The sequence below is a fragment of the Euprymna scolopes genome, chromosome 45 (assembly GCF_053919585.1).
Source record: "Euprymna scolopes isolate OS-2025 chromosome 45, ASM5391958v1, whole genome shotgun sequence".
NCBI classification, from domain to species: Eukaryota; Metazoa; Mollusca; class Cephalopoda; order Sepiida; family Sepiolidae; genus Euprymna; species Euprymna scolopes.
Window position 1 is genome coordinate 59,817,341 of NC_136526.1, and position 23,511 is coordinate 59,840,851.

Sequence of the window (23,511 nt, forward strand, 5' to 3'; positions counted from 1 at the left end):
ACCAGGTAAAATTCTAAAAAAATACTACGTTTTTTTTGTTTTAAATTTGAATATATTATTTATTGACCTTTTCTCTTCAATTTGTGAGGAAATTAATTATTTACTTTTCGGTGAGTAAATTAATGATTTACTTTTTATTAGAAACTTAAAAATGGGGGGGGGCGTGAATTAAAAAAAAAACGTTTATCTAAAATATTATATTCGGTTTATTGGAAAGATCATAAAATTTCACATTGACCCTGAAAATATCGTAAAAATAGAATAAATAGAAAAATTTTGATAGATTTTTAAAGTTTAAAAATTGAAAAATATTGAGGTCGGAAAATTCATTACTGTTTTTTAAAAAATATATATTTCTATTACTTTTAAAACAACTTTAATAGTTTATTTTGGAAGTATAATTCATAAAGAAAATAAATAACTTACTTTTAACTGAGAAATTACGAGTTTTTTTTTATATTTTATTCGCAGGTTCGTGTTAGGGGTGTCAAAAATCCCTACAAAGATTCTGATACACCTACCACTCACTGCACCACGGGATCTGAAGAGGGGTCAAAATTGAATTTTTTGGTCTTGTAAATTCATGTTTATTATCTGATCTTCCATGTTCGGGTCCGTTTTAAATGGTATATATATATATATATATATATATATATATATATATATATATATATATATATATATATATATATATATATATATTATTTAAGTAATCGTTGTTGTTTCACGACGTTTCGGCCAAGTATTCCTCTGGCCTTCGTCAGGTGGTAATTGAATTTAATTACTCAACTAAAAAAAAAGATGAGCATAAGAGTCCACAATAAATAAAAATTAATAAAAAAATACTCATCTGAATAATGAATTCCAATTAAATAATATATACCGTTCGGTACGGACTCAAGCATGGAAAATCAGATAATGAACATGAATTTATAAAAGCAAAAAATTCAACCATGATCTCCCTTTGGGGCCCGTGGTGCAGTGGATAAAGACGTTGAATCTGTACGGTTCCAGGTGAGAATTGTCTGAAGATAACGGTTTCAAACCTACTCAAAGCCAGCCAGAGGCTTACTTGGGTAAAAACGTGATGAGACAACAACTATGGATGGCAGTAATTGCTGAGAATGCAGTTAGGAGATTCGGAGTTCCTATCCCGTCTCGTTTAGCACCTGACGAAGGCCAGAGGAATAGCTGGTCGAAACGTCGTGAAAAAAAAACTTAAAAAATAGGATAATAGTCCGCAATAAATAAATATTAATAAATAATATTCCTCTCAATAATTAATTCCAATTACATAACATATATTTATCATTTTCGTTTGATACATATGTAATAATATAAATAATTATAATAAAATACATGCAAAATAAATAATCATTATTTTTCAGATTAGCATAAAATACTCTATTTTTTATGAAAAGTCCACCTTAAAATTAAAGAAAAGTAATAATTTTTTTAGTTTTATTTTGGCAGATATATGGAAAATTAATAATACTTATTTTTCAGATTAGCATAATAAAATTGTTTTCATTATTTTTACGAAAACCCTACTTTTAGATTAAAAAAATTAAATAAATTATATAATTTTCGTTTGATGCATATATAATAATATAAATAATAATAAGATGCATGCAAAATAAATAAGTATTGTTTTTCAGATTAGCATAATAAAAAATATTTTTATTATTTTTACGAAAACCCCATTTTTAAATTAAAAAAAACATTTAATTTTATAATTTTCGTTTGATACATATGTAATAATATAAAAAATAATAATAAGATACATGCAAAAGAAATAATTATTATTTTTCAGAGAAGCATTAAGTAAGTTTTTTTTAATTTTCGTTTGATACATATGTAATAATATAAATAATAAGATACATTCAAAATAAATAATACATATATAATAATATACATAATCATAAAATTCATTCAAAATAAATATTTTTCTTTTCAGATTAGCATGGGAAACTATTTTCATTGTTTTTACGAAAAACCAACCTTAAAATAAAAATAATAATTTTATAATTTTCTTTTGATACATGCAAAATAAATAATAATTATTTTTCAGATTAGCATGGAAGTCAATAAGTATGTACAGTCGATGCAAGTCAATAAGTATGTACAGTTTCTCGAATGTGGGAGTGGACCCACTAAATCTATGTGAACGTGTTGAAATCGTGCCTCAGGGGTTGCGAAGGTAGCAAGGGGACTTTTTAATATGCCTCTGCCTCTGTACTTTCGATTTCTGGCAAGGGACGCAACTCTTGGTCCATTCGTGAACGTCTCGGTTAATGTAGGTACGTGAAAGAAAAATTCAAAGTTAACATATCTCAAAATGAAACAGCTCAGCAGAAAGAGTATGCAGAGAGCATTCCAATGATACTTGAACCACCTCTGTAGGACAAATAATAAGAAAGTTACAACAATTCTAAAGCTGAAATTTGAGGCTAATTTTTGACAATAGAATCAATGGATTTCCTTAACAAAGTTGTGACCGATATCAAGATTTTTCACAGTTATTTTGTTATAACTTTCTTATTTCTTGTCCGATTTCAAAAAGACAAATATCACTGGAGAGCTTATTGAATGGAGAACAAGAAAAATATATTTTGAAAGTTTATTAATGAATTATTTACAAGATTAAGAGGTGAAGGGGGATGCTGGGGCGGAAGATGTAGTCAATTACTTAAGGCAATATTATCCCCGCATATGAAGTCTGCTGCTAATGCTGATTTTTTATGTCAAAATAAACTGCAGAAACACCAATAAATATAATTTTTTTTTTTTACATTTCTCATAAACTTTTAGCATATAAATTAAAATTTCGGGTTTGTATTACTACTGTACACATAGATTCGAAAAAGTTGTCAAAAAAACAAATATATAACAAATAAATGTTATCAAAGGCAAGATAAGTTACTTTTCTACCTAACTGGATATATTTTTCGTGTTTTTATTCAGCTCGAATACAGTGTTTATCGATGTATTGGAAAATTCAAAATGGCGCCCGACACTCTCTTTAACACGGTAAGTTCAAGAAAAGATGTTATAAATAATAAACTAGACAAAATACTGTTAGAAATTCGCTCATTATATGTTACCGTGATATAAGTTGGCATATATTCGGTGTTTTTTAATAGTATTTTGTCTAGTTTATTATTTATAACACCTCTTCCCAAACTTACCGTGTTTAAGAGAGAGTGGCCGCCATTTTAAATTTTCCAATACAACGGTAAACACTGCATGTTTTTCGAGCTGAATAAACATGTTACATTGAATAAAAACAAAAAATGTATCCAGTTTTGTAGAAAAGTAACTTATCTTGCCTTTGATAATATTTATTTGTTATATATTTGTTTTTTGACAACTTTTTCGAATGTGTACAGTAATACAAACCCAAAATTTCTTTTAAATTATTAAAACTTTTAGAATTTAAAGTTTGCAAAATGTGCATAATAAAAAATATATTCATAAAAGTTTTATTTTTTTAATTTTAAAAATAACTCTTGTATTTGTTTTAATTGTAAATTTGTTTATTAGTTTATTATAGAAAAAAAAGCAAAGTAACAAAATGGAAGAAAAAAAAAAGCAGCTCGGTAAAATGATAAAATAGAAAAAAATACATTTTGCCGGGGAGAAATGTTTTGGTTAAAAAAAAATAATTTAAATCCTAAAAGTTCATTATGCTGAAATAAATTTTAATAATTTAAAAGAATTTTTTTAGCCAGCCGTAGTTTGGCGTCATTGCCGTTGTTGGAAAATATTTGTAAACAAAGTGCGTAGGTTAACGATATGGCGTTAGTGAAATTTTGAAAATTTTCGTAACGGCTTCACATTTTAGGTAAACTCAAAACCAATGAAGGTAAAGTCATATAGGCTTCATATTTCGCACAAATAAGGTTTAATATCTATATTAACGAATATATATAGTTTCAAAACTATTATAACTTACCTTCAGGTCTAATAATAATGATTTAAATGACACAAAACTTCACTTCAAAATTTTTTACACTTCTACTGAACGTATGGAAATAATTCAAATACCAGCATGTAGCGAAACATGTGTGCTACCTCATAAGTATCCCTGCGGTGTAGTTAACCCCCCGGATATAGGTGGTAGGGGCAAATTTATGACACATACCTCAGTGCACAGAATTACGGCTTACTCAAGTTACCAATGCCACTTAACCCTCGCAAAAGCCTTGGCATTTTCACATACCTAGTTAATGGCTGTCCAGATGAAACGAGAAGTCACCAGCTTCTGCGTAGAACGAATGCCAGGATGTGACAAGTTGTGTAATTGAAAGAAGACAGCTCGCCTATGCTTAAGTGGTACATAGGGGCGTTCATGACCGTTCGAAACATCGCACCATATTGTCTTGTTGGAACAAGGTACTGGGACTTGCTTGAAAGTTAGATTTTCGGAGTGACGTAAGCGATTTAGTTCTTCGTCATCCCGTTGGTCGATGGTGATCTGGTGGAGGTCGATCTCGTCAATCGCTTAAATGGCATCGATGTGCATTCTCGACAATGCATCTGCAACTACGTTCTCCTACCCTCTGATATACTTTATATCCGCAGTAAATTGTGATATGAAATCCAAATGGCGAGCTTCCCTGGGTGAGTGTTTTCCGGGCTTGGCAAGCAAAGCATGCGATAACGGCTTGTGATCCGTAAAAAGCGTGAAAGTGGATCCTCCCAACATATAATGAAAGTGTTTAACTGCACAGTATGCGGCTAAAAGTTCCCCGCTGAAAGTGCTGTATTTGGTTTCAGCGTGCTGAAGACGCCTTGAGAAAAAAGCTAGTGGTTGCCAAGTATTATCCACTAATTGTTGCAGTACACCTCCAATGCCAACGTCGGATGCATTGACGGATAAAGCTAGGGGTGCATCTGGACGGGGAAAAACCAACATTGTCGCTTCTGTTAATGCCTGCTTGACCCTATCGAAGGAACGTAATTCCGTTTCGCTTAATGTAATCGTCTCATTTTTTTTGTTTTTATTTCTGGCGGTTAATGGCTGAGCGATTTTAGCACAATGGGGCACGAAACGTCGATAGAAATTAATTAAACCGAGGAACTTTCAAAGTTTACGAAGTGAAGTGGGAGCTTGGTAATCGACTATAGATTGGACTTTCTCTGGAAGGGGACGGATACCTTCTTTGTCGATTAAATGGCCGAGAAACGAAAGTGAGAAAACTCCAAACTCGCATTTTTGGGGGTTAATAATAACGCCATAATCTGTCAATCTGTGAAATAACTGCTGCAGATGCTGTAAGTGTTCACGTTCTGATGCACTTGCCACGAGGAGATCGTCGATATATGCATAGACGAACGGTAGTCCTCACAAAACTGCGCCGATAAAGCATTGAAAAGATTGCCCTGCATTACGTAATCCAAAGGGTATGCGCAAGAATTCGAAAAGGCCGAAAGGAGTTGTGATCGCAGTCTTAGAAACATCCTCCGGGTGTATGGGAATCTGGTTGTACGCGCGAACAAGGTCGATTTTGGAGAACACTGTTTTTCTGTGAAGCGAGTTAGAAAGGTCTTGCAAATGCGGAATAGGGTAATTGTCCGGAGTAGTGTGACTGTTAAGTGCGCGGTAATCCCCACAAGGGCGCCATTCGCCGGTTGATTTTTTTGGCACCATGTGGAGTGGCGATGACCAGTTGCTATTAGAGGGTCGAATAATGCCTAAATCGAACATGTGCTGAAATTCTTGTTTAGCCGCCCTTAAACGATCGGGTTTAAGTCTGCGCGGGCGCGTGCTCACAGGCGGTCCCCTTGTTTGGATATGATGAGTGACATCGTGTTTAACTTTGTCACCGTTAAATGTAGGACGAGTTAATTCCGGGAAACCTCGCAGCAAATCTGTATACGGATCCGTGGTGTCTTTACGTATAACTGGGCTGATCTCGGTCGACCCACTGATTATGCCTTGCACGGAACGTCCAGTGTTATTATCAATGAGTTTGCCGCGTTTGACATCTACAAGGATGCCGAAATGGTGTAGAAAATCCGCCCCTAAAATCGGAACGGGTAGCTTTGCGACGATGAAGACCCAACATAGTGTGCGCTGTAATCCAAGATTTAATGTTATCGATGTCTCTCCATAAGTAGGAATGGAGGAGTGATTCACTGCGTGTAGAAATAGGTTTGATTGAGGACGCTTCTCTGTCACGAACTTCTTAGGGATGATACTGACTTTGGCACCGGTATCAAGGAGAAATTGTATACCAGTGGTTCTATCAGTCACCTACAGGGTGCGACGAATGTTGTTCTTGCCAGGAGTGTCTGCCGCTCTTACTGCCTGGCCTGGGCGTTTCCCGAGAGACGTTTCTTCATATATGAACATGGCTGGTGGCATCGGTAAGCTCTTTCACCGAAACGCGCGTGGTACTTGCAGAGCCCACCGCTGTTCTGAGTGCTGCTAAATCGCCGGGGACGAACTCGCTCAGTGGGGTGCTTATGCATTTTTGGTTTGAGCTCGAGGCCACATAACTGTTCACTCAGGTCGTGAATCATTTGAGCCTGTCGCTCTAGTTCCTCGAGTATATCCGTGGAGGGGTTTGCGACGTTAGTCAGGGCATCGTTAGAGCTGTGCGTGTGAACTGGGGCTATGGAAACAGTCACGTCCATAATTTTGTCGGCTATGTCCGCTAGCTCCTCAATGGTTGTGGAGTCATTCGAAGAGGCGAGTATCATTTGAATACTCGATGGCAGTCTATTAACGAAAAGTTGTTTAAGTATGTCCGGCGGTAGTGAGTTCTCACCCATCAACAGCTTCATATGTCTGAGTAACTCAGATGGTTTCCGATCTCCGAGTTCTTCTTCTACGAGAAGTTGACGAAGGTGTTTCTGCTGTGAATCAGTTGTCCTCCGAATCAATTTCGATTTGAAATAATCGTAACTGATCGATCCAGGGGGTGACATGATCAGGTCGCGAACCTCCGCCATTACTTCATGCGTTAATGCGGCCACCACGTGGTTGAATTTCGTTACATCGCTCAGAATCCTTTGCATGTAGAACTGGGCCTCTACGTGTGCGAACCATAATGTTGGATCGTGCGTCCAAAAAGGAGGAATCCTCAAAATAGCCTGAGTAGCCGTCGTTGAAGGAAACGCCTCACTGTCCATCGTGGGGAATGCGTTGAAGAGAACGATGATCGCAGAAAATCTCCGTGAGATCCTTTACGCCTAGAAAAACCAATGTGCTGCTAAGGTCGACATGTATGTCATTCGGTGTGCGCGTGGTCGCTGAGAAATTTCCCTTGTGTGATTACAGGTAATATCCACATTTCCTTGCGTGTTCTGCCAAAGTCTGACGAAAAAGAGGGGTCACCAGTGAAGCGAGGTGCTCGCTGGGCAAAAACAACGAACAGCTCACTTACGTTTAATTTTTCAAAACATTAATACGAAAGTAAACATCTGGAAAAATCAATTAAAAACAAATCATCAGACTTAGTTCTTTGTAATAGATGTGAATTTATTTGCCTGGAGTATCTCACTCGTGTTATTTTTAGTCCGAAGATAAAGAAAAGAAATCCTTCTTGACTGGTTTAATGTTTTTGATGTTACGTTGGGAATTATTTTTTAGAAAATTCGTCGAGTAAGGAGCTGAAGGAAAGATAAGAATGTTTGTCTTTCTTTTTGTGTGTTGTTTCATCAAGGGAAATCGGCACAGGATGTGTTGCGCACAAGCGACGGAGCGTGACAGTAACGCGTCTTACCTTTTTGGGTGCGCGAGCAAAAAGAGGTCGAGAGAGTCCTTGAATTTGGCGCCATAACTTTTTTGTCTTTTTTTCGGAGCTCTCTAGAAACGGTGAAATGTTCAATGTTTCAAAAAAATAAATTCCCGGGTAGACGCTACACAGTGGATAGAGACGTTGAATCTGTACGGTTCCAGATGAGAATTGTCTGACGATAACGGTTTCAAACTTTCTCAAAGCCAGCCAGAGGCTTACTTGGGTAAAAACGTTATGAGACAACTATAGATGGCAGTAATTGCTGAGAATGCAATTAGGAGATTCGGAGTTCCTATCCCGTCTCCCTGCACCTGACGAAGGCCAGAGGAATAGCCGGTCGAAACGTCGTGAAAAAACCCTAAAAAAATAAGATAATAGTCCGCAATAAATAAATATTAATAAATAATATTCCTCTCAATAATGAATTCCAATTACATAACATATATTTATCATTTTCGTTTGATACATATGTAATAATATAAATAATTATAATAAAATACATGCAAAATAAATAATCATTATTTTTCAGATTAGCATAAAATACTCTATTTTTTATGAAAAGTCCACCTTAAAATTAAAGAAAAGTAATAATTTTTACGAAAACCCTACTTTTAGATTAAAAAATTAAATAAGTTATATAATTTTCGTTTGATGCATATATAATAATATAAATAATAATAAGATGCATGCAAAATAAATAATTATTGTTTTTCAGATTAGCATAAGAAAAAATATTTTTATTATTTTTACGAAAAACCCATTTTTAAATTAAAAAAAAAATTAAATTTTATAATTTTCGTTTGATACATATGTAATAATATAAATAATAAGATACATTCAAAATAAATAATACATATATAATAATATACATAATCATAAAATTCATTCAAAATATTTTTTTTTTTCAGATTAGCATGGAAAACTATTTTCATTGTTTTTACGAAAAACCAACCTTAAAATAAAAAAAAATAATTTTATAATTTTCTTTTGGTACATGCAAAATAAATAATTATTATTTTTCAGATTAGCATGGAAAAAGATTTTTATTATTTTTACGAAAAACTAACCTTAAAAATTAACAACAAACAAATTCTAGAATTTTCTTTTGGTACATATATAACATTATAAAATAACGCATTATTTTTTTTTTATTCATACTAAAAATTTATTATTTTGTTTAAACAAAATCACCTTTTCTAAAGTTATAGTTTTCCGTAGTAAAAACAAAAATGAATAAATTTTAAAAACAAAGCATCGTAAATTGTAAAAAGAAAAAAGAAAACAATTTTGTTGTTTTTTTTGAAGTAACATTTTAAACATTACGAAAAAAGTCCCTAAAATCTGTATTAATGAACTAACTGGATATAATTCGAAGAAAAATTAATTACTCGTACTACCGATATTATTGAATTAAGCATTATTTATTTAATATTTTCACACAAAAATTGTCATTGTAAAAAAAATTATTTCCTTTTTTTTTTTCGCATAATTTTAGATATAAATATTTTTATATATAAATTTTGTATTCTAATATTTTCCTTGCTTAAATGAACCTGTAACTTTTAGCTTAACATAATTTTAATATTATTTTTCTTAAACATTTCAAATTTAAATTTCTATTAAAAATAATAGAAATAAAACATTAATTAGTTTTTAATATGATAATTTCATAACGCCTTGGATTCTACGAAAGAAACGTATTTTGAGGACAAAATTACCTCCCTTGATTGACGCTCTTCTTTTTTTTAGTTCTTTGTTTTCGACGACGTGACTTGTTGCAAAGAAATTGGTTAAGAAAAACATTTTTTTATTATTTTACACAGCGAAATTTCCTTTCTTTAAATCAAATATAAAATGGAAAGAAGAAACTGGATAAAAAGTAAGTAATTTTATGACTTTTATTATTTGTAATGTTAAAAAGAATTGATAACAAATTTATCGAAAAAACATGACATTATTTTGAATTTGAACATTTTATTTTATAATCTGAAAATTATATAAATTATTATATAAAATATATGTTTAAATGGAGATTAGACATTTTTTACGGGGTTCAAATTAAAAAAAGAAAAAAACATTTAAACAAATTCTAGAATAGAGGTAAACAAACGCGTCGGTATTCTTGTGTTAGGGTTGTCTATTCCGCTATTAAACTACATGTATGGTGGACCAGTAGTGTAATAAATCCGGACTTTCCAAAAATCCGGTTTTGAAATTCGAGCTTTTATTTTTTGGAATATGTTAATATTTATTTTTATGAAATCTTTCAACTCTAAATAAAAAGTAGATTCTCTAATCAATTTATGACCGTTTTTTATTTTAATATATTTTTGTGTTTATCGTTGAATTAATACAGATGTGTGATCATTCACAAGCATTAATATTTTGTTTTGTTTTTATCAATAAAAATTTGTTACAAATTGAATTAGAATATTTTATTTTAGAATCTAAAAATACATTTTATTATATAAATGTGTTATGGCTTGTCTTTTATGTTACTGAGCCACTCATCTTTTTCTTCGAATGTATGGTGGACAAGTAGAGTAATAAATCCAGACTTTTCAAATATTCAAAAAGTTCGGGTTGGAAATTTGAGCCTTCTTTTTTGCAATATATTAATATATGGCATAATCACATTGACACACTGGTTCCTACTGGATCACTGAAGTTAAGTAATGTTGAAAAATATCAGTACTAAATGGGTGACCATTTGGGACTTCTAGGTATTGTATGTGCTCTCTGCTTATCTGTGCATTGTTTCCAGTCGTCCTAGACTTCTTGCCACGGAACTCAAACATTGTCGATTCAAGAGAAGTGTGGTTGAGGATTGTGCAACCCTTGCCTCATAATTACACATGCAGCTGCCCCTACAGGGGATATCCTTTGTCTTTCAAGATTGAATGGAGGCATCGGATATTAATATTTATTTTCATGAAATCTTTCAACTGTAAACAAAAAATAGATTTTTTAACCAATTTATGACTTTTTTATATTAATCTTTTCTTGTCTTTAAATTAATGCAAATGTGTGGTCATTCATAAGCGTTAATATTTTGTTTTATTTTTATCAATAAAAATATGTTACAAATTGAATTTGAATATTTGGGAAATTTTTACCTGGTTTCCACCTTTACATTTTTATTTTTAATTACGGCTTTTATAGGTTTCCTGGGAAGCTGAAAACTATATCAGATTTAAATTCAATTTTTGTGCGCACATGCATTCAATTTTTTCAAGCGCAAAAAACTTCCTTTAAGAGTGTGCCTGTTATCATCAAGTGGTTCCAATATGGGGGTTGATTTACTAGAACCTCAAAACTTTTGAGGAGCTACATGTGTTTCCTCAATCCTTCTTCTGCTGAAGGAACACATTCATATACTTATCATACAAACCTTGTTTCTCTAGGCTCTTGACTACTCGACTTAAAATGTGGAAGGCAATTACATGATTTCAAGTTCGTTGAGCAATGTTACGGCAACTGAACATGATATTTCCTGCTTGAAGCTGTATTTCCTGAATGTCTAACGATCCAATACTGAACATCTATTCTTATCATCTCTTTAAATTGCTGAAGTAACTTTTACACCCAAGAGTCTTCATCTGTAGAATCAGAAACTTCAAAAAAATGTTTGGCCATAAATCGAGCACTGATTGAATCATCCTCAGAGAAGTAACAATCAAGTGAGTTTGCCAATTCCTCCACGATAGAAGCAGTCCTGCTGATGAAACCCCTAATATCCACATAAGAAGCATTAGAATTTCTCCAACGATAAATACTAAATTTAAAAATAAATCCAATGAGTTGGCAACTTGCACCAGAACATGCATTGCAAGATCATCAGAGGAGAAGGAGCAGACAATCTGCCGCCAGGAATTAGCAAATGATTGATTGCTTCATTAGTGTCTCGCAAAAAGACAAAGACAGAATTCTAGTTCCACATAATTGAATCAACTCTCCCTTCAAATATCTTAAAACTTACAAAAATTTTGGCTATCAATTGAGCCGCTGCCGAATCATCCTCAGAGAAGTCACAAGCAAGTGAGCTGGCCAATTCCTCCAAGATAGAATCAGTCCTGCTGATGAAACCCCAAATATCCACATAAGAAGCATCCCTTTTTGGTGATAATTCAATGATATCTCGACATATCTTTCCACTGATATCATTAGAATCTCAATCTCATTGCTTTTACACTGAGACTTTGTCAATTCCTCCAAGATATAATCAGTCCTGCTGATGAAACCCCGAAGATGCGCATAAGAAGCATCCATTTTTCAGTGAGAATTTTATATCTTGAAATCTCAATCTCTTAGTTTTTACACTGAAAGTGCCTGTTGATAATTCACACTAACACAACTCAAATGATTAATCAAAAGCAGAGGTCAACAATACAGGAAGCATTTGAAACAAAAGTCATTTTTCTGTATTATTTGCCTGCAGCACAATTTTCAAATATAAACAAAAATTATAGAAACTCATTGGATCGTTTTCCATTTCACTTCAACTTAACATGGGTCCCGTGATCTTAACGTGAGGAAGTCTAACTGAAAACGACGAAGGAGCTCTATTCATAGTAGATCAAGATGTATAGGAAAGTGAAAGTTGCTTCCAATACCCATTGTCTCCGGCAGATGTTAATAGGAAGAGAGATCTTCTAATTCCTTCCGTAAAACCAGTTGAGAATTAACAAATCAGATTTCATCTGCTCTCTTTCCTCATCTGAGACACAGGAAATCTGTAATTTTCAGATGGAAATCTTTATACTCCAAAATTTCTCAGTGGAATACTGAAAATGCAGCAACAGTAATTTCTGCACCACTGGATAATCGAATTCTTCATTACTGAAGATTCTGGCCATGTCATATTCCAAATATTATGTAAATCGATTAAGTACTATTTATTTTAACTAAGAAATTCAAATTTCATGAGAAACGATAACCTTATTAGTCCTTAGCTCAGGGAAAAGAAATAAAAAAATTAAATAAAAATGCATCACACCAGTATTAATTACAAACATAGTTATCGGACTACAGATAAGAATTCTGATTTTGCAAGAATTGTTTGTCTTCCTCATCTGCTCGTTTCCTTTGATTTTTGATTAGTTTACATTTTGTATGTTTCTACACTTGAGAATAAAATTTGTACTTCAAACGGTTTTGTATAATAGTTGTGTATTTACTGGTACAGTAAAAGAAAAAACACAAACAATTCTAATCTATAAAAACAAAACAGATCGATGATAGGAGTTTCAAAATTATGGTATAGAAGTACATGATTTAAGTAGACACACAGCCATAGAAAAAATGATAACATCGTATTAAAACAATTGGTAAATTACTGCTTTGCTATATATCACAAGATAGCCAAATAGTGTTATAGAATTGAGCTAAGATCATGTATGCTGGGATCAAACCTGATATTGAATCAAGTATTGATCAACAACATTACCAGCCAATAGTTTTGACATGCTGATGCTTTGCATACTCAACCCTTATGACAATTTGGCCTGATTCAATAGTTATTACATGGTTGCTCTACTTCTACTTGGCGATGGATTATCAAAACTGACCTCACTGGTGCTTCTATCAAATTCTATTGGTAAAGGGATATTTGGAAAAAAAAACTTGCTGACGATCTGTACTATGGTCGAATCGGCATTGTGGATCTCTCCTCAATTTGACACAAACTCTTTGCCCTTTTGTTTAATTTAAGATTATCAACTAGCAAAACTATAATACACTGAGAATTCTTTATCACTGCTCATAAGAATGTGACATTGGCCAAACCTATTTATACAAGAATAAAAAAGCATTGGAAATGCAAAAGGATATAGGGATGGTATGCGAAAAAGTATACAAACAAGATAGCTATGAATGGCTAGGCACATGGAAATAGAATTGCATCCAAAGTATAGCCCTATAGCTTTTCTCCAATCTTCATTCCGTGCCATCATTACGGTTATAAAAAGCTATAGGGCTATACTTTGGATGCAATTCTATTTCCATGTGCCTAGCCATTCATAGCTATCTTGTTTGTATACTTTTTGGCATACCATCCCTATATCCTTTTGCATTTCCAATGCTTTTTTTCTTGTTAATTAGTATTTTTACTTACAGTCTTATTTTTAAACTTACATTCATGATAGTATTGTCTTTTTTTGGAGGCGGCTCATTGCCGCCTCCATTAGTAGCAGGTCGCTTCCTGCTGGGTTTTAGGTCTTTGGGTTTTGGGCCTTAGGAGTTGCCTCTTGGTCCTCCATCGGGTCTATATTACATAGAGAGTGCTACCGCCTCTCTGATAAAACAGTTAGAGTATTATAAAGTTCTAAAATGTTCATACCTTCACTATTAAATTTTTCTTGACTTTCTTGCAGTTTCTTTTGCGGTTAATTTAACTTATTTCCTTTGGCGTTTGGTGAGTTCTTAGAAGAACTGATCTGATCTACTTTTCTTAGCGAGCGAAGAGATTCAGCTGCATTTAACAATGGTTGCTATAGTGTATTTTTGCACATGCGTGAGAATTTCAAGTTTCCTCCTTATTTTTCAATAGTTTGACAGTAGTCATGTGTCTTTCTGCCAAGAGTGACAGACGTCAGTGTTAGCCGTGATCGTCTAGAGGTTAGGACCCCACGTTGTGGCCGTGCTAACTTAGGTTCAAATTCCTGGTCACAGCATTGACATTTTGTACATATTTTACAGTCCAAAATCTGAAGAATTATTTGTTTTTATAACATTGTTTTTTGACGTCGTACTTGCTGATAGGTTACTCTTATAACAATTTTGATCAACTGAGATAAAGATTTCGTGGTTTCATTAACGCTGGTGGGTTACTGTTTAAAGAAAAAATCTTAACGTTCACCTCAAATATTCAGCATCCAAGAAATATAGGCCACTGGCAAACTGGAACGTCTGTGAGCATCCGGTGTATTATTTGGAGCTGTCCCTTTTGAGAGAAGTTCCGTGTTCGAAGTGGTCTGTCTACATTGGGTATATAGTGTTTAAAACTTGTTATTACACGTAATCTTATTTAATTATGGATTTAGCTAAAAAGCGATGGGTCACTGCACTTCTCCGTGTAAAGAGCAGTCGATTGATGCTTGAACTGTTGTCAGAGACCGTTCGTACACCAAGATACATCGTCTCAAAAGAAAGAAGAAAGAAGAACAATTGGCCATTTTTGTACCCTTTTGTTTTTGCTCTCTTTTGACATTTTAACCGACGTTCTGACACTCGCTGGATTCGTAAGACACTTCTCTGTAAGAATATGTGCTTTTTGAAACTTATAAGTTGATTTAAGTTGAGATTTGGATAGTTTTGTTTTGTAGGCGTATATAGGCGTGTACGGGCCATCCCTATATAGAGAGTGCTACCGCCTCTCTGATATTTATTGCTGCCTACAAGTTGGGAATTCTGACTTGCATCTTAAAATAAACATGGAAAGAGATCTAAAATGCATGACCAGGTATTAGAAGAACACAGGCACACAGGATACAGGAAACTTGCCATTCGAACCAATTTACAAATCTTAAGTACATACAGCAGTGTCTCCTGACTGCCTCATTTGCTCAGGACAGTCTTGTAGTTGTTCTCCAGAATGATCATCTTTTGCAATGGAATGCATCCATTGTCTCATGATATGTTCTTATAATAGCTATACACATTAAGATAGGACATCCTAACAACCATTAAATACAGCTGATAGTTTGATACTTTAAAATTGGATGAATCTGTGAACGAAATTGTATGTGTTTGTGACCATTTTGCTTTTTAAGGGATTCCTTTCTTATAAATGTGCTTCAGTCGATTGAAAACTCCTTGGATGCACTCAGATTTTGTTTCACTGCTGATGTCATTAATTGATTTTTGTCATACAATTTTGACCTTTTGAGTCAGATCAGTAAAAGATATTGCATGGTGATATTTTAAAGACCCATTTATAATCCACTTGTAGTTATAAAAGCAGAGTCCACCCTGGCTTGTTATTTTTTAATAACGACGGTTTCCTGTGTAGCCATCAAATCTTGATAGAACCAGGTAAGAAAATCCATATCATGACATAACTAATTTATATTAACGTGCTCGTCAATTAAGACGTAGAATGAACCCCACCTATTTGTCCGCATCTTAAGAGAAAAAGAGGTGGAGATAAAAAATGCGTCATATTTTATCAGTAAATGAGTTTTTGTCATGACGTCTTATATAGATTGACTATAACTGATTACTGAAAGCGTGATATACAGATTAACTAAGGATTGAACAAGCAGAATATTATATAGATTATAATATTTTCATATAAGTTTTTGTTATGATGTATTATATGGAATGGGATATACGCCAGTAAGTAAAAGAACAAATGAGAAAAGTTTGAAAAATGATATTTGGAAGAGAATAGAATCGAACCCAGTAAGCAAGAGTTAAAAAGATAGTAGAGATTGAAATTCTAGGAATGTAGTGATTATTCTTAGAAATAAGTAAATCTAGTATTTATGTCAGTTGAAAGAATGGACAATACAAGTTGGAAATAATGATTAACAAAAAGATCATAAATGAAACAATTCTATTTAATAATGTCTTTGTTTTCCAAAGATGTGTAGAATTATGTAAAATCCACGTAAATGAATTTCACATGGGAAGGCAGGCCTTGACATCATAAAGAAAGGGAATTCCTAGTGTATTGAAAGAGGATTCGAGTTAGTCAGACAGAGCGAGGAGAGAATCAGTTAGACTGATAGGTGAAGCCCTTTTGGAGACGAAGAGGGGAATATAAGATCATGTCATCGAAAAGGCTTGAATTTCGTGATTCATCAATCAACCAGCTGGTATGAATAACGATCGTCATATATTTGTAAGTCTTTGTCATCTTTCAACCATGAAACGTGATTTTTGTCTATCATCTTGGAAATGAACTTTGTGCAACATCCCTTCTAAAGTATTATGCGTCCCATCAATAATGTCTCTCCCAGTTTCGTTATGTCATTTCTAATATAATTGAAAATGTTGAATTTATGTAAATGTCATTTCCGATATAATTGAAAATGTTGAATATCCTGTGATCACATAAAAATCTTTTTTAGTGTTCCAATGTTTTAACAGACTTTTGTTGTTGTTGTTGTTTCGATCTTTAGAAAAAATCGAGAAAACTGAAGAGATGTTTTTTAACGTTGATGTCTAGAAGATCATATTTTAAATGTGTTATAAAGTTACTTTTAATGCATGTAAAAAAATTGTTAAAACCCCTTTTTTGGATCAAATAGTAAATCTCAACAGTTCCGTTATGTCATTTCTGATATAATTGAAAATGTTGAATTTATGTAAATGTCATTTCCGATATAATTGAAAATGTTGAGTGTCCTGTGATCACGTAAAAAAATTTTTTTTAGTGTTCCAATCTTTTAACAGACTTTTGTTGTTGTTGTTGTTGTTTGGTTCTTTAGAAAAAATCGAGAAAACTGAAGAGATGTTTATTGAACGTTGATGCCTAGAAGATCATATTTTAAATGTGTTATAAAGTTACTGTTAATGCATGTAAAAAATTGTAAAAAACCCTGTTTTGGATCAAATAGTAAATCTCAACAAGTTAAAAATGCAGACGTTGGAAAGATACGAGAAGTCTTCAGGTACATAGGAAGTTAATACAAGGTCAAATCACTCAGAGTAATCAGAAAAAACTAAAATATGCCGTTTATAAAAATAGATACGTAAAAAAAGAAAAGATATAACAAGATACCATATAATTTGTTTTTAGAGATGAATATGTGTGGAATATCCCTGTTTTGAGATCCTGGACGCTCTTATGGAAACGAAAGGAAAAATCACATAAAATCACCATCATAGTTAAGGATCCAAGTGAATCAGTATAATATAAAGGTATACTTTGATTATTAGAAGCCAACCACAAAGATTTAAATGAGTTTTGATGTATGTCCCAAAGGAAATAGTTAGAAAATGAGAAAAATCTCTAATTAGTAGAACAACCATGTTAAAGAAAAGGACAGGACACAATAGCAAGAGAGTCGTCCAGTTCGTAAAGAGGTAAAATGGGACCTCAGTTTATAGCATAATGCTAGCTGGATTAAACAGCTATTTATTAGTAGTTTTTGGCTTGATTTATTGCATATTTTTTATGTAAAATTTGTATTTTTTTCTTCACAGGTAAGAGTTACAGTGGACAATAAACTCATATAATAAACATGAACAGCAATTTTATTCTTCTCAACTCAGATTATCACTGATTTCCCTTTAAAGAACAAAGATGAATCAATTTGCAGAAATGAAACAGAAACTGGAGAACATATGTTGATGAACACACAGTGGAAAAAATAACTTGTTAGAAAATGTGTTGCATTTCGATATAAAAACATGTTTGGAGACATTGAAAACAAATGTTATTCTTGAATAAATCTTAGTTTAAAATTTTCAGTAAGAAATAAACACGATTGTAAAAGCTTATCTTTTGAAAATGCTATAAAAATATATTGGAGGATCATCTTCCAGAAATTTGAAATCATAACAGACTAGAAAAAATAAAGATTTTTGAATTGTGTGGTAAAACATATTTGAGTGATAAAGAACTTAAATGGAAGATTCGAATATCTATGTATCTCTTATAGAGTTCAAGTGTTAGCTCCAGGTTGTTGGCCCCTTGATCTCTGAGAACTTCGACTGAAGTAAAATAAAACAAAAGAGAGAAACCATATTGTTGTAAAGTGTGTGGTAAAGCATTTGCATGTGAACACACAGTGGAGAGAAGCCTTTGTCTTGTGAAATATGCTGTAAAGTATTTGTACATAAAAATCATATAACACCACACATGCGAATGCACACTGGACATAAAACTTTTTATTGTAAAGTGTGTGGTAAAGCATATACACATCAAAATACATGCAAACAAAAACTGGAGAGAAATCTTTTTCTTGTAAAGTGTGTGGTAAAGCATTTGCACGTCAGACATGCAGGCAATTGTAAACATGCGGACACACATTGGAGAGAAACCTTTTTCTTGCGAACTTTGTGGAAAAGCATTTGCATATCAAAATCAAGTAATGATACACATGCGAACTCACACTGGAGAGAAACCTTTTTCTTGTAAAGTATGTGGTAAAGCATTTGCGAATCGAAACAATGCAATGCAACACATGCGAACACACACTGGAGAGAAACCTTTTTCTTGTGAAATTTGTGGTAAAGCATCTTCACATAAAAATCAAGCAATGCTACACATGCGAACACACACTGGAGAAAAACCTTTTTCTTGTGAAATTTGTGGTAAAGCATTTGCTCAGAAAAATCAAGCAACGCAACACATGCGAACACACACTGGAGAGAAACCTTTTTCTTGTGAAATTTGTGGTAAAGCATTTGCACGTCAGACATGTGCAACGATGCATATGCGAACACACACTGGAGAAAAACCTTTTTCTTGTAAAGTATGTGGTAAAGCATTTGCGGATCGAAGCAATGCAATGCAACACATGCGAACACACACTGGAGAGAGACCTTTTTCTTGTAAAGTGTGTTGTAAAGCATTTGCATATCAACGTAATTTAACAGAACACATGCGAACACACACTGGAGAAAAAAATTTTGATTGTAAAGTTTGTGGTAAAGTATTTGCTTATCAAAATTATTTATCAGTACATATGCGAACACACACTGGAGAAAAACCTTTTTCTTGTAAAGTGTGTGGTAAAGCATTTGCATATCCAAATCATGTGGCAAGACACATGCAAACACACACTGGAGAGAAACCTTTTTCTTGTAAAGTGTGTGGTAAAGCATTTGGACGTAAGACGTGTCTAATGACACACATGCGAACACACACTGGAGAGAAACCTTTTCCTTGTGAAGTGTGTGGTAAAGCATTTGCATATAAATATCAAGCAACAGTACACATGCAAACACACACTGGAGAGAAACCTTTCTCTTGTGAAATTTGTGGTAAAGCATTTGCTAAAAAAAATCAAGCAATGGTACACATTCGAACACACACTGCATAGAAACCTTTTTTCTTGTGAAAGTTGTGATTAAGCATTTGCACGTCAGACGTGTGCAACGATGCACATGCAAACACACATTGGAGAAAAACCTTTCTCTTGTAAAGTGTGTATTAAAGCATTTGCAGATTAAAGTAGTGCAAAGCTACACATGTGAACACACACGGGAGAGAAACCTTTTTCTTGTAAAGTGTGGTTAAGCATTTGGACGTCGGACGTGTGCAATGGTACACATTCGAACACATATTGGAGAGAAAGCTTTTCCTTGTGAAGTGTGTGATAAAGCATTTGCACTAAAATATCAAGCAACAGTACACATACGAACACACACTAGAGAGAAACTTTATTTGTGTGGAATTTGTGGTAAAGCATTTGAACATCAAACGAATGTAACGAGACATGCACACTGGAGCATACAGATATAAAAGACAAGGCCATCAAACCAGATATTGTAATTTGGAACATGCCTGAAAGAGCTGCGCTCATTATCGATTTCAAAGTCCCAAAGGATTTTGGCCTATATAGAGCTGAATTGGAAAAGATAACAAAATATCAGGATCTAATAAATGATCTAAAAATGACATGGACTCTGAAAGAAATAAACATTATACCGGTTGTGATATGAGCAACTGGTTTAATAAAAAAGATTCGTCAGAAATACGTAGAAACAATTCCTGGAAGATCAAGCTGTAACGAAATACAAATAGCAGCCATAAAGTAAACAGCATCTATTCTTAAATGAGCCGCCGGATATAAATTTAAATCATAACAGAATAAAGTATAAAGTGTAAGCCCTAGGAAGGAGCCGCTTGAATTCTTCAAACAAAAGAGAGAATTTCAATGCTTAAGGAGAGACCTTTATGCCTACTAGACACTTTCCTCGAAGGTGTAAGGTCTTTCTGTCCAAGGGGTTTGTCAGAACAACCGGGAATAAGGATAATTTTCCTTAGATGTAAATCCTTACCATATATTTACATTACATAGTATTTCCAGCCCAAACACGATTTTCTTTCGATGGTTAGTCCACATAAGCTTTTACGAGGAATGACACACCTTCTCTAATTGATGTTAGTTCAAGTAACAACACAAAGCTGGATAATCCACGAGACAAGATAAATCTTGTGCTGGGATCCAGTAAGATCCAGAGACCAAAACGAAAGATATATTGCAACACATAGATATTGTTAATTGGGAAGAGGAAAACTATGTTCTTAATTTCTTTACTATTAGAGAAAAAGAAATTTAATGGAACATTCGAATATCTAAGTATCTCATATAGAGTTCACGTGTTAACCCCAGATATATTTATATGTTCAACTGGGTTAAGAGAAAATTATATAATCCAATTCTAAACTACATATGAAGACACAAGAATTATTATGAAGTGTGTTGTAAAACAATTACATTTAAATATATATTGATGCAACATAGGAAAACATTGGAGAACACAGTCTGCATAGAAATTGATTGCCTACTTTACAATCTACTGACAAAATTTGTAATATATGTAACAAAACCATTGCAGTCAAATCCAATGCTTAACTACACATGAAAACACACTCTAACAAGAGTTGTTATTCATAAAGAAGTCTGTGATAAAACAATTACATTAAAATATATATTGATAAAAAATAGGAAAACATTGCAGAACACACTCTTCACAGAACTTAAATAACAACTAATGAGGCTAATTTAGCAGAAAGGACTGTTAGAATTACGTTCATATTCTTATCATATATGTGGCAAAGGATTTGCAGTCAAATCCAATGCTACACATGAAGACATTCGAATCTTAACTAAAAATAGGAGAACAGCTAACCCTAACGCTAACATGCTGCCGGCAATCTTTTAAACGACTTACATACTTAGTATGGGGCAAAAGGGAGAAAGCCACCTGCTTTGAAGTCATCTTCCGGCTTCACTACAGTTTAGATGTAGTTTTCTAAGGATTCTTCCATTATCTAAGATTTGTGTATATCCGGTTTTCTTTGTGCCTTTAATAAAGCATGGTCTCATTTGGCAAATATATCCATCTTGGACACAATGTTATTAGGGAAGTCGTTATTGATTATAAGGAATAATAATGACAAAACGATCGACCCCTGAGGCAGTCCTACATTAATATTACACTGTTTAGATGTACGTCTATTAAGAGCAATCTGGATGGTCCTCTTGTCTAAGAAGGGTCTAATTATATTTAATATCCATTCAGGTATACCATGTGACTTACTTTTTATTAGACGAGTTTATGCCAGACTTTGTAAAATGCATTGGATTTATCAACAGCTACAACCTTGGGTCGCCCACCTTATCATTTAACTACATTGAAGACGACATATACTAAAAGACTTATAAAACGAGAGTAAATGCGTTATTTTCGAAAAGCCAGAAATAAATGTATTTCATTTCAACTGAAAAAGTCGACTTTTTTGTTTTCGTGTGATTGTCTCAGACACAACGTGCGGTGCTCAGTGTTAAAATCTAACACCATTTCATTAAAATAACGATTATGTTACAAATCTTCTGTGATTCTATGTGTTTCCTGATTATTTAAACATGCTTTCTCTTGACTGGTTATTTCAGTCTTACAAGAATTTCTAGCATCTATAAATTGTCTACTTGTGATTGCCTTATGACTAGGGCTGTGACAACAGCATATTCTTGTCATTGTTTTGACGCTTGAGTACATATCCGTTAATATCTTATATGTTTTTATATAGACGGATGTGGTTCTCGGTTGATTAATTGTATCTGTGTCGATATATACCCGAGAGTCAAAAGAATGAAAAGAATATTCTATTGTCACAGCCCTACTTATGGCGTATGAATCAACAGAAAGCGTTTCTTGCTATAATTTCATGTGGGCATATGTGCTTCGATGGCCGCTTTGGATCATTTGATTTCTCATTCGCATACCTTTTAGCACGAAAAACATATTAGTCCATTGAGCATCTGATGTGTTATATGAGCGATTCTTAGCCATTCATTTTGTAGTACACTGTCGTTTTGATAAATGACTTCTAACATTTGACTTGGGAATTTAGGATGATGTCTACTGAAACTACTAAGTGATCCGTGTTATCAAGTGTACGATGGGCATTAGTCACACCATCCTGGGTGGTGTGGTAAGGAATTGGTCTAGAATTAAAGTTGGTAGTCTTCTTGATGTGGCAAGAGGGTGTGGAACATGATTGTGTCTGTGAGGAAATTATCTATAGAGAAGCTATAAATACAGGGTCGATCTGTTTATCTTGAGGAACTAAGCCAATTTTTATAGTGGATATTGACGTCACCAAACGGTACTTAGGCTTTAGTATCTATGCTATCAGTGACATGATCGATTAGGGTACAGTCATGATTTGAGAGAACGTTAAATAAATTATACTCCAGCAGTGTTGAAAGACTAGTCAAAAGCACATGAAGGGCTGACTATCCAATTGAAAACGTTGTGTTCTCCCATATTAATTTTAAAGCATACAAATTTGTTTTCGAAAAGTAATGATGCTAGAAAATAGACAGATTGCTTATTTATTATAAACAGAAATATTGTACTATTAAACGTAACGTTAAATTCTTTAAAGAAATGAAGTAAAAAACGTGAATATTGTTTTTTTTAAACAGTTACTTGTAATTAAAAAATATATATATATACTAAATTTCAAGTCTGTAGATAAAAGGTTCACTTTTATAGATATACAAATAAATATATAGTGCATTATTGTAGATATATAAACATATATGAGTAAAATATCTTCCTTTGGCTACATTGTTGT

At 33.4% G+C, this 23,511-nt stretch overlaps 2 protein-coding genes across 2 annotated transcripts; one reads left to right on the forward strand and one right to left on the reverse strand.

Moving 5' to 3' along the window:
• Nucleotides 1-6,306: 6,306 nt before the first annotated feature.
• On the reverse strand, nt 6,307-7,140 carry LOC145269207 (uncharacterized). The gene has a single exon (XM_080124826.1). It carries the CDS (start codon nt 7,138-7,140, stop codon nt 6,307-6,309), a length of 834 nt encoding a protein of 277 aa, XP_079980952.1.
• Nucleotides 7,141-9,514: 2,374 nt separating this feature from the next.
• LOC145269782 (uncharacterized) lies at nt 9,515-22,265 on the forward strand. Its single transcript, XM_080125501.1, has 2 exons — nt 9,515-9,627; nt 17,898-22,265. The coding sequence occupies exon 2, from the start codon at nt 18,695-18,697 to the stop codon at nt 19,739-19,741; it is 1,047 nt and encodes a 348-aa protein (XP_079981627.1). The 5' UTR covers nt 9,515-9,627; nt 17,898-18,694; the 3' UTR covers nt 19,742-22,265.
• The last annotated feature ends 1,246 nt before the right edge of the window (nt 22,266-23,511 follow it).

Coding starts and splice junctions, on each gene's coding strand:
- LOC145269207 (XM_080124826.1), bottom strand. CDS start 7,140: ATGGACAGTGAGGCGTTTCCTTCAACGACGGCTACTCAGGCTATTTTG.
- LOC145269782 (XM_080125501.1), top strand. CDS start 18,695: ATGCAGGCAATTGTAAACATGCGGACACACATTGGAGAGAAACCTTTT.